Genomic DNA, 12,866 nt, shown 5'->3' on the forward strand with positions numbered 1-12,866 from the left:
GAACACAGACGCGCTATGGTGCACACACAGTATAGGCTTACGAACGTTCACCCAGGCTCAGCGTTGAGACGGCTATGGTACCCGCACGTAAGCTCCCGAGTCCTCCATGTTATATCTGCACCGTGAACACCATACACACGCACGCACGTACGCACGCACGCACGCACATAACCCATAGTTCACGATCTACGTCCTAATGTTTTCAACGTAATAAAGACAGGCTTTGCAGGCTGTTCTCCAGCAACAGCTATATAGCATTCGGTTAAATAGCAGCAGCGTGGCCTGCCTACCTAGTGTAGCACGCCGCCCCCTCCCTCTCCCTGGCAACCCTCCCTGGCCTCCTCGTCTGGATGCATCGTAGGCATGTCATGATGTGAGAGCTCCTGCACTTAACCTTCCCTAAGCGTACCCTTTCCCTCCCACACGTACCTTTCTCCGACTTCTTCCCTTCCCCGCCTTCTTTCTCCCGCATGCACCCTTACCCTCCCCGCCCCCTTCCTCCCACACCCTTGCCGATTCATACGATCATCTCTCCCACACACTTCCCCGCCTCCTCCTCCACACACCATTCTCCTCCCCGCCTCTTCTCTGCCGCACCACACCCTGCCTCCTCCCTCATGCACCCTTCCCCTCCTCGCCTCCTCTGTCAGTCATGCAAGGTTTCCTCCCCGTGGTAGGGATTCTGCGAACGGGCGAGTCTGTCCCACGTGGTGTGATCAACAGAGCTGCTGAGGCCAAAATAGAAATATTGATTAACAACAAGACATGACAGCGACTCCCCCCTCCCAACCACCCTCCCCCCTCCCAACCACCCTCCCCCTCTCTCTCTTGCTTCACCCTCCTTCCCTCGCTCTCTCCCACACTCCCTCCCTTGTGCCACCCTCCCTCCCTCGCTCTCTCCGAACTTACTCTCTTGCGCCACCCTCCCTCCCTCGTTCTCTCCACACTCCCTCCCGCCCTTCCCCACCCGCCGCATTCCTTCCCTCCATTCCTCCACCCTCACACTCCCCTCCTCCCCCTTCCCTCTCTGCAATGCCTCCCTCCCTCCCTCGCACTCCCCACCCTCCCTTTCTCATAGCACTCCCTCTTCTCCTCCATTCTTCTCTGCCTGCACTCTTTCCAACTCTCCCACCACCCCCTCCCTTCCCGCGTCCTTTCCTCCCTCTCCTTCCTGATTCCCACCTTAATTTCCCTTATCTCTCTCTCGCCACACCACCACGGATTAGACGCGTGATTTCCGTCGCATGGCTTCGGAGGCGGAAAGCATCTCGCCGGAGAAGAAGATGCGATCCCTTCTTCGTGCGAAAGTAGAGGAGGCTGAGCCGGGATTACACGAAGGAGGAATGCTGTGTGCGCACGTGCGAGCATGCACGCACGCACGCACGCACGCACGCACGCACCCACACACACACACACACACACACACACACACACACACACACACACACACACACACACACAACACACAGCACGTGCGCGTACACCACACGAACCCACCGCAAACGACGCCGGCAACCAACCTGCACGCAACGCCGCGCGACGCAGAGCACGCGAACTAGCACGCACAGACAAAACCACACACACGCAAACCGCACGCAACGCACGCCACGCACGCACCAAGCGCACGCGGCCGACAAGAACCAACACAACACAACCCACAAACAACCACACGCCACCCGCGCACGAACATCGCGCCACGCACCACACACACAGCGCACGCACACACACACAACCAACGCACGCACGCACGGCACGCATACACACACACACACGCAACGCACGCCGTGCACAATGGACCACTGTGAGACTCCACACGCCAAATCTTGCATGGATTGACACAAGGTTTCACATCACTTAGCGGAAGCAGCGGATTTCATGGGGGGCTTCAGCGCAGAAAGAGGCAATAACAAGAGAGAGAGGGGGAGGGAGAGGAAGAGGAGAACACAGGGTAAGGAGAGAGATACAGAGGGAGATGGGGGAGGAAGGGGAAGGAGGAGACACAGGGTGAGGAGAAAGAGAGAAAGAGAGAGAGAGAGAGAGAGAAGAGAGAGAGAGAGAGAGAGTAGAGAGAGAGAGAGAGTGAGAGAGAGAGAGAGAGAGAGAGAGAGAGAGAGAGAGAGAGAGAGAGAGAGACAGAGAGACAGACAGAGAGCGGTGCACAGACGGTGTAATGTAGAAGGTGTGGGAAAGACGGGAGGGATGGGGTAGGGAGAAAGAGGTGGCGTGCAGAAGGGCAAAAATGTGGCAGGGGGGAGCGGGGAAGAGAAGAAGCGAGATGGTGTAGCCTGGGCAAGAAGCAGGGAAGAAGGGGAAAGATGGGGGTAGGCAACTAGAGAAGGAGGAAGGAGGGAGAGAAGGGTGGAGGAAGGAGAAGACGAGACGCTTGTACAGGTCAAAAACCGCACACAGCGGGCCTAACACCGAACTAACTACGCACGCACACGCGGCCATCTCGCAATTCACGTGTGCGATGATTTATTGCCTAGCTCTCACATTATTTAAGAGTGTGGCAATATGTGGCAATATGTGGCAATCATCTATCGCTAGGCGCAGCGAGCGATGGCATGTACGCTGGCATGGCAATCACGGAGGATGCAAGCTTCCGTTCCGTAGCCAAATGAGGCAATTTTCGGGCGCAAAACCCGCTGCAATTTTGCGCGTAGTTACATGCCGCAATTAGCCAGAGTGACTGTGTAACTAGATTCGGCAATCGCCTCGAGTATAGCACGCGCGCTTCGCTTCCGACACCCACTATGCGAGCATGCCAATTACGTTGCCACGAATGTGGTGATGATCCACTAGTGACTAACTAAGCCATCGGAGGGTTTCTGCCCCGGGGGGATTACTGGCCGGATTACTAGACGTTACAAGTATACAACCCGATCCCCGATTTCCCGGGATAGTATCGAATTTGCGTATTTTAATTGCACCCAAATTTCAAAAGCTATATCTAGGTGATATTATATGTGTGTGTGTGTGCGTGCGTGCGTGCGTGCGTGCGTGCGTGTGTGCGTGCGTGAGTGCGTGCGTGCTTTATAAATTTGAGTGCTGACACAGCACCAACATGAGAGGCAGCATCATCCGTTGTTACGTATCCAAACATCTGTAACTATGAGATGCCCCCCGCACACACCGAGTGCACTCCCTCGGGCGTTGTCATGGTCACCAGCGCACGCGCGCGCGCGCAACTCTCGCTCGTCTGCCGCGGCACCACGACAATCGACGGTCGACAAAAAACGTGGTTCCGCAACGGAAGCCTCCTTCCCTGCTAACTATATAAACGCTGCACCTCGAACACCGGATTCAATCGCCACATTGATTTATCATATTCCTGGTGCGTGGGTTGGGCCGCCGTCGGGGGGGGGGGAGGGAGCAGCAAAAAACACAACTAACAAATACAGTAGTTCTCTCCGCCCCACCAGGAAACTCTAAAGGCATATTGCTCCAGACTACAAACAAATTCCACGTCCAAACACTAACTCTCGATATATCAGCTGAAGGAAGCCTGCTAACATCAACAGTTGGAAGCACCTCCTCGTGTCAATCGCCTCATTGATTTATCATATTCCTCGTGCGTGGGTTGGGCCGTGGTCGGGGGCAGCACGCTACTTGGCAAACTGCCAACAGCGTTTTGCCCCCGCTCGTCGCTCACCGCTGCAGCACACACGCATTTACGCTCGAAACTACGATAACGGCATATCGCGCGTCCCCCACGGGCCATCCACCCGCGGAGCGAGGTCAATCCAATACTGAAGGACTTCGCGTACGACTGTCGCGATAGCTAGGAGAACATCCATCGCGCGATGCTGACGACGACTGCACGATCTTTCGTCGTCGATCAAGCGAGCGATTCCCCACGGCCACTCTTCACAACACACTTCTCATGGAGTCAAGCCTCGGCGACCGAGCGGGGGGAACAGTGGGGGATGCGTGGACCGAGCGGGAAGAAAATTTAACCCAAGACCGCAGAGTCACCTAGTGAGTAAAAATGCAGTTATCCTGCACCGTAACCATGTTGGGGACCCAGACACTTACGGCAGCATTGTTAAGATGTATGTGATAACTAGTTTTTTTTTCCAAAGCTGGAGATTGGGGTGGTAGAATGGGGTCAGGGCAGAATGAGATATATTGGTGGAAATTCGGCAGATTAAAGCAGATGGAAAACTCCCGTAGGAGTCAAATGGATTCTGTAACGTGCACATTCTACAGGTACATGGAACACTTAGCTGAGAATCTGACGCTATCATGGTTAGACGTCACCTTCGTAATAGGCAGATTTGCATCTGGTTATGTCTAACTATGCGACTTCACAATTTGACCTACCATTTCCAAAACACCGTGAAATGATTTCGAGAAATTTATTCTCACAGGCCTGTATACCACAGGCAGGTACAAGGTGGTAGATATGTGTTCACGAGGAAACGTCCACCACGCATGCAAGCATCAAATTACAAGACTCCGATTTAATCACTGTAATTTAATGAAGTTACCGTGTATCAATACGACCATTACGCACAGGGAAAACAGTGTACGACTAATTATTGCAATTAACTACCCTACTGCAACGACTCACAGAATCAGCACAAGGAAGGTCGTGGTAACCAGGACGTCACCTGTCTGACAGTGACGTTACGATACCGCGTCTACGTGAAGTTTGTGGCTGGAGCGCCTACCTGGGTGCTTACTATTAAAGTCCCTGAAGTGGATGATGAGTCTAGCTATGAATCCCATGTACTCCTCCTATAAAAACGGCAAACAAACAGGAATGTATCTCGGGTCCGCACGCGCATTTCCGCCTCGTGTAGGTGTCGCTGTCGCGGCAGATTGGCACTGTTAGCGCTAAAAGAAATACCTCTCATTTAACGGCTATATATAGTACAGGGTGCGAAATTAACGATTCTGGAGTCAAATACTCCCTGATTTACTGTCGGACTCCCTGATTTGACATATGCAGGAGTCCGTGTGACTCCCTGAAAATTCTGCCATACGAACTAGTTCGTTCCGGAGCACGGCCTCGCGGAATTACTGTATTTTTTCAGCTAATGTCCAAAGATAATTTGGCAGACGTGCAACTGCATGAATCTTAAAAATAAGCACATGCGTTATTATTAAAGGGATCGTTTACTCTAGATTCTAGGGTTATTTTGAGTTAATTTAGGTTAAAATTACGCTACATAAAAAGTTTCATGGTTCAATCACCATTAGAAATATTATTAAAAAATGTTTTAAAACTAACGACTACAGTTTGATTATAACGACGGTAGCGCCACTCAAAGCGCACGATCTGATAAGTTTGCGCAAAACCACTTTTCAGCAAAGGGCTACAGACCGAGGGTGTTTCTTATTTATTAATTGAAAAGCAAAAGGATTGTAATATCTTATAAACGACATATAGTTTCAGTTATAATATGGATAAATTTGCCATAAAATGAATATCGTTCGGTTAAATAGCATTTAGGTATAAATATAATTGCACTTTTGTAATTTGCCCTCGGTATGTAACGTGCAAAATAAATTGTCAAATACGCAACTTTTTCGGGGTGGCAGCACGGTCGCGGGTATCATGGCACCGTTCAAATTTCGTAGCGTTGATGCGTAATTAAGTATAACAATTAAATTAGGTATCTGGTAACAAATACGTGTCGGTATAGACAATTTGTTATACAATAAGTACAGTTGTATGCAGTAAAATCCTAGAGTCTACTATCCCTTTAATATCTTTAAATTTGAACCTCAGACTACGGACTCCCTCATTTTGCTGCGGACTCCCTCTTTTTGAAAGCAGAGAGTCCAGTCCGTTGGACTCCCTTGTTCAAAAGTTAATTTCTACCCCTGTAGTAGCTATCACTCAAATTAAAACCTTGTAGTTTTGATGAACTCGTTTGTTGGGAAACAAGTCGAACAGCTGCCAAAACCAAGAAAGAAACATGAGATTGTCCCTGGAAGAATTAAATCAACTGAGAGAACCAATCGAAGGGGTAATGAGTAAATGCAATTCTCAGTAGACGCCGTCACTTTTGTAAACTTTTACTTCTGCAGAATCATTTTAAAGTTTTATCTTTGCTTTTCACATCATTCTCTAGGTAACAAACTAACCTAGAATTGGTATAAGACATGAAAACATGACTCACATGACCATAGCATAAAAAATTCTGCTGCATTCCACTCTTACACGATCACGAACGATAGAGAATAGCAATGACTGTGGTGTTACCATAATAGTTCTAACAGTGCCAACACACCCACAAGGGTCACAATTACAATCGTATAGTAGTGATTACAACTGCACACAAGTGAAACTACCTTGGTCTGAGCTTTGTTGAACACGTGTGTCTCCATGTCGTGAGCACTCTTGTTCGTGGGATTTCTCGATGCCAGCAAAGCCTCTTCACTGGAAGAAAGACAACCACATGCATGCCGTTTTAATATACCACATAGATATGTAGGCAGCATTGCATTCAATGTAATAACTACAGCTTGACTGAGAAATGTTCTCAGTTATCCACATGGCTTATAGCACACAAAATTATTCCTTCTCGCGCAAAAAAAATCCATTGTAGTGATCAGTGGCGTCACAACATGTTTGGGCTGGGGGCCTGTAAGCAAAAATGAAATTGGGGCCCTAAACATGAATATTTTTTGATGGACCGTGCGCCGAGTGCCGGAGGTAGGAAGTGTGAAGGGGGGGGTCTGGGGGGTCTCATCCCACCGAAAATTTTGAAATCTAGACGCTCTAAAATGCTATTTCCAGCATTCTGAGGCTATTTTGAAAGTATGGGGGCCCCTTCAGGCTGGGGGCCCGTAGCGTTTTGCTACGGCAGCTCTACGGCTGTGATGCCCCTGGTAGTGATATAGCCAAGCAGTATGTAATTAGTAAATACTGATGTGAAGAATGTTGAACGGAAGAATTTAGTGTCCACTGTCACTTTGAGACATGGTGACATTCGCATGTGTTCTGTTGCTAGTTTTTCTTACTATTAATAATTTAACTTTTAACCATTTAATTTTGCTATGAAAATTGTCTAAACTAGAGATTGTGGTCCTCAAGGCAGAATCACTGGCATGTCCAGTAATTCCTAGTAAAACTGTTCCTACCATAACAATTTTAAGTCTGCATAAAGGACGAATAGAATGAGGATAAAGATCAGAAGGATAAGGAAGTGGCAGGGAAGACGCAATAGAAAGATGAGGAATATACATCACAGGATAAGTAAGTATTTTGCAGCAGAGGAAGCAAGGGGACAAGCAGGGTGTTGAAGAAGAGAACAAGGTGTGGTGGAGGTCGTGGTGGAAGAGGGGAATGGAGAGGAGGGAATACACAAAGAGGAAGGCTGCTGTGCATAGGGTGAAGCAGAGAAGAAGAACACACACAAGAAATAGAGTGGGATAGGGTTAGGGTGAGATGAGGAAGGAAAAGTGTATAAGAGGTGCATGATGTGGATTCAAGACATAGGCCTAATACGTATAAAAATAGCGCTGAACAAAAGGGGCACAGAAACACTGCATGCATATTTTAATGTCAGTAGTGACACAGATAGAACCGCAGCACTTGGCATTCAAAAATGACATTGCAGGCTGCAGTCACGTATTGGTGACAAGCTAAGCAATTTCTCATAGTTAATATCGTAACCTCATAATTTATAAATAATAGTCTTCAAAGTCCAAGGGACTATATCGAAGACAGATAGAGACATGTTGATCAAATAGGCAGATCAACTGTCACGCGGATCGCAGTAGAAAAAGCCCCAAATTTGTAATTTACTAAAGAGTAAAGAGGAAGGGAGAGAAGCTTGACCCTTCGTGCCTTAGCTAGATCATAGATGTAGCTAGTGGCATAGCTCTAGTACTATAGCCGCTTACATTAACTGCCGCTGGGCTATAGACCGACCCATGGGGCATGCAATGGACCAACTTATCCCCAATGTATCCGGCTAAAAAAACGTCTGTGGTAGGCAATTAATGCCTCTTATCCGAAATGAATATGTCTTAAGTTATAGCCGCTACTAAAATTGAACCTCTAACTATCGTTGCAATGGTATACTTGCGGTATTTCTTGTGAACAAACATTCGATTTGCGAACTTCAAACGGCCATTTCTGGCGGCGCTGCAGCAGCGCCAGTCAGCGGGAACTATGTATTTCCGCATGTGGAGGGGTGGGCGGGTTGGGGTGGTTGTGGAAAAAAACATTGTTGTTGTCAAGTAACAAATTAAGCGATCAAAAGAGATTGTAATATTAGTTTTGTCATGAAAGATGAACAAATTACTATTATTAATTTGTTACTTGACAACAACAATGTTTTTGACCACAACCAACACAACCCGCCCACCCCTCCACATGCGGAAATACATAGTTCCCGCTGACTGGCTGGAGTAAGTTGGTCCCGAGCATTCGTAATGGTTGATGCTATAGCCCAGCGGCAGTTAATGTAAGCGGCTATAGTACTAGAGCTACTAGTGGCAATGCTTACATATGTTTATGTTTTGTTTTATTTAAGCGTAGTGTGCGTCTTGTCGTCGTGTACCCACAGCGGCTAGGCATTAAATGAATGCTACAAACAAATGTGCAAGTGTTTACTACTAGGAAATAGATTCGTACATGATACAGACTACAGACTACAGTACACCTACTGTACAGCGTAAAACATCCTACCGGTTACTACACTATTATGTGACTATAGTGCTGCCTGTTACGGTCGGCCAAATCGGGTGTACATATTTTACGTCATCAGTTATCACTATGATTACGCGCTTACATCTGAGCCCTCGCTTTCTGCCGTAACTCCGTAGTACGCCAACTTTGGTCGCCAACATTTCTCTGTTGTGCATCCGCCATCATTGCGCGTGTAGACGAATACGTAAGTATTCCAAACACAAACGCGTTCGCTTATTGGTCGCACTATCTACGGCGACATGATGACGTCATCGACTACCTCCACCACTGTACTCTGTACTCTACTCTGTAGTCTGTACCTTTGGTCTGTACTGCCACTGGCACTGCCACTGGCACTGCCACTGGTAACTGAGTGTTTTCGGAAAAATTATAATCACATTATTTCACTCAATTTATTTCATTTTTGATCTGCGGGTGTATTTTCCTTTACAGTAAGCTTTATGTTTACAGTAAGCTTTATGTTGATTACAGCGGCTTATTGAAGTATGACGGACAGTCCAGTAACCGTTCGCATAGGAATTGAGACGTCTGCTGTGCAGCTGAGAACAATATAATATATAATTATAATATTGTTATATATATATACAACATATAATACATATAATACATTTATATTGTTCTCGGCTGTACAGCAAGGAATGATACGATACATGTACAATGTATCCATATACTGTTACATATAGCTTCTTTGCTGTACAGATACCATAAACTATAAGTAGGATAGTAAGAAATGATGTAGCCACTTATTCCCACCCAATCATCATTTACTTACCAGCTGTTGCATACTTAAATTGAATATATAATTTATTTATGATTTTCTTCTTTCAGATAGCTCTGATGGAGGCAACAGAAATGGTGAACCATTTATATAAATGTCCCTGATTGTTACTAAGTCTACCAGATCAATTCTCTTCCATAAAAGATGATAGGGAGCAGAAGTATAGCATCATCCTACTAGTACCACCTAGTGTCTTATAAGTGATACACGTAACCATCAGATCTGCAAACACTAACAAATGTTAGTAAACGCTGTGATGGCACCTATTCGATGCCTCTGGATTTTGTATGTGCAGAGAGATGCCTATAATAACAGCACCCACGACACAGTTTTAAACACAACTGTTCTGTTCAATTGTTCTGCTTTACACTGCTATTACACATTTAATATATTGAAAATATATTTAAATATTTTTACCATAAGAAAATGTGGTAAGTTTGGTAACGATGGGGATGCAGAAAAGTGAAATAAAAACAAAGAAAAGTTTTTATTTTACATTTATTTTCTTTTTAACAACCAGCAACAATTGAACCAGTCAAATTCTGCGTGCTACCCTTCTATGACAATGTTCATTTTCTGTATAACACCACCTCATATACAAGTATGGCAAAGAATAGCAAGTAATGGCAATACGAAATTCAGGGAAATAGCCTAAATTTAATGGGAAATGCCAGATAATAATATTTATTTGGCTGCTAGCAACTGCTGAAAAAAATCCATCATGTATCATCCATTTTATCTCCGAGAAAAAAATAATGCAAAGCATCAAGCAGCACCTCGGACTTAAATGCACTGCAGTACTGAACACATAGGCATTTAAAACTAGCTGATATCAAAAACGTATAAAAATATATTCTACAAGTCGTAATGGTACATTTAAATTTTATATCGGAAGAGTTTCTATTAATGCACAAAGCACTTCGAAAAAGACGTGGAATCGATTCGATCTCCTCGATTCGATGGCAAACTGATTGCCTCCAATAAATCAATCCATAGTCAACAAATGTATCATTACATGGTCATGTAATGTACGATAATAACAATTCAATTTATCCTACTAAATATTCGCAAGTAATACACAGATTCGGTGTTACAGTCAATCACATGATCACAACTGAACATGAACAATGATTACTAGTCATTTACGTATGATTCACTAACAAAGCTTTCACACTGCAGCAACAACATCGGCTGTCCAGTAACCGACCGTCACACACCCAGCCAAATGCAAAACACGTGGAAGTAGACTTTACATTTCCTAAGCATTATATTATAGATAGATTTTCTATACAACTTCGTCTCGTCAAATAAAATGCATTTACCACAACGCATATACATTAAAACATGTCATAACACGGGCTTAAATACAGTGTAACGAACACACTTACTAACATAGAAATAATACGGCATAACAAACGCATTAACACACAGAATTAAATACTAAAGAATGACATAGAATGACATACTGGAATACTGTTTGATAAAACCCTGTGACGACATCTGGATACATATCGTAGATCCGTGTGCTCTGCTACATCCATCTGTCATTCACTAAATGTTTTGATTCATGCCTTGCAGTTTTAATGCTGTGATTTACTAGGTCACATTTTCTTATACCTGTTCCACGGTATATTGGGACCACTCTTTGGGTTATTGGGACCGTTCCATGGGTTTATTGGACTGTTCCATGAGTTCATGAGACCATTCCATGTGTTCATTGGCCTATTCCATTGTTACTGCTTACAGTTCCCTAAAATTTCTGATCTGTTTGATGTTTTTCTCTCAACTGTGTCACAGTCACATCTTTTCATGTGCCGTCGGTATGACGGTTAACCTCACAGTTTTCCACAGTCCCTCTCACAAATCCAGTACAGCTCAAAACACAACTAACAAATACAGTAGTTCTCGCCACCAGGAAACTCTAAAGGCATATTGCTCCAGACTACAATCAAATTCCACGTCCAAACACTAACTCTCAATATATCAGCTGAAGGAAGCCCGCTAACATAAACAGTTGGAAGCACATTCTCGTGACCAGAACCCTCTTCATTCCGTTCCGTTCCATTTCCGCACACAAAAGTGACGCTTCCTACATCCGTTGGCCAGGTATGTCTGATCACGTTTCGTCCAAGGCGGCGCCACCTCCACTCTCGTATCACAATGCCGTGTTCGGTGGCGATCGTGGTCAGCCTGCTATGGCTTCCAATATGGGCTGTTAGGAGAAGAAAACAATGTGGTCAGTCTTGCGTGCGGGTGGTCAATTCAGAGGATACGGCTTAAGAGCATTTTAATCGCCCAAACCCCAAACCATCCTCCTAGTGGTCCATCTCTAACTATAGATAATAACAGATGGAACTCATTACTTTATATAGTGTGTATAATACAGTGAGCCGCTCAAAGCCAGCTAGCTGAAGTGATGTCAACTTTCAGGGGCTAACATATTTGGGAAATTGAAATATAATTTTGATAGGAGAGGATTGATTACATGAATAAATGAAAGTGTCAATGACACTGTAGCTCACCACAAAAAAGAACACAAATGAGTGAGTAAGAAGAAGTCAGTTTTAATTGAGCAACCATCGACGTACATTATAGAAACGATTGCCATCTGTATATCGCAATAATAATCTATAAACCAAAATGAATCACAATTTGTGACCGTAGATGGTGCTATACCCGCTTTGTAGCGATGGCGTTTGAAATAAATAGGTTATGCTGCGTTCCGACATGTTTTGTAAATCTTTACTCTAATATAGACGTTTTATCGGCAGGGTGGAGAGGAAATATCAATTTTGCATTAAAGATATTGTCAATGAAATCTTGTAAAATGAACCAGACGAGTGTGACACCACAGACTGTTTGTGTCTATATAATATGCTTTATAATTGCCAAACCCTACCTAATTTGCATAATTTTTTTTTAAATATCAAAACCCCTAGCCCTTATTCATTCACATACCAAAAATGAGGAAAATCCGTTAAACCTGAACTGACTAATGGCAATTCCCATTTTTGCCAAAAAATTGCCGTGGCTCGAAAGTACGTCGACTGGCGTGCTTCAAAAGAGGACGTTTAATATGGGAGCATAGCAGTAACAACTATACCCAATTTCAAACATGTGGGCCAAACGGTTCCTGAGTTATCGTTGACCGAAACGAAATGTTGACGGACGGACGGACGGACGACAGACGACGACCCATGGCAATAGCTCAGCTTGACGATGTCAAGGTGAGCTAATATAAAATATATACGATGCATTTCCTATTCGTTTTATTTGTTACACTGGCAAGCACGACCACCCCTCCTTAATTATACTTCCACACCCTGCTCACCCTATCCTCATCTTTGCTACACCCCTATTTCATCCCACCTCCAACTGCCCTCATTCCATCTCCACCCACCCTCACCACCACCGAGT

At 45.0% G+C, this 12,866-nt stretch overlaps 1 protein-coding gene across 1 annotated transcript in view; it reads right to left on the reverse strand.

Moving 5' to 3' along the window:
• LOC106814723 (mediator of RNA polymerase II transcription subunit 15-like) overlaps positions 1-11,167 on the reverse strand; it is a 34,412-nt gene extending 23,245 nt beyond the window's left edge. The window contains exons 1-2 of the mRNA XM_014819069.1: positions 11,067-11,167; positions 6,304-6,391 (exon numbers count right to left, since the gene is read on the reverse strand). Coding sequence (XP_014674555.1) covers positions 6,304-6,391; positions 11,067-11,167 — 189 coding nt within the window. The remainder of the gene's footprint in view (positions 1-6,303; positions 6,392-11,066) is intronic.
• Between the last annotated feature and the right edge of the window lie 1,699 nt (positions 11,168-12,866).

Source organism: Priapulus caudatus, unplaced genomic scaffold (genome assembly GCF_000485595.1).
Source record: "Priapulus caudatus unplaced genomic scaffold, Priapulus_caudatus-5.0.1 Scaffold969, whole genome shotgun sequence".
Classification (NCBI taxonomy): Eukaryota; Metazoa; Priapulida; class Priapulimorpha; order Priapulimorphida; family Priapulidae; genus Priapulus; species Priapulus caudatus.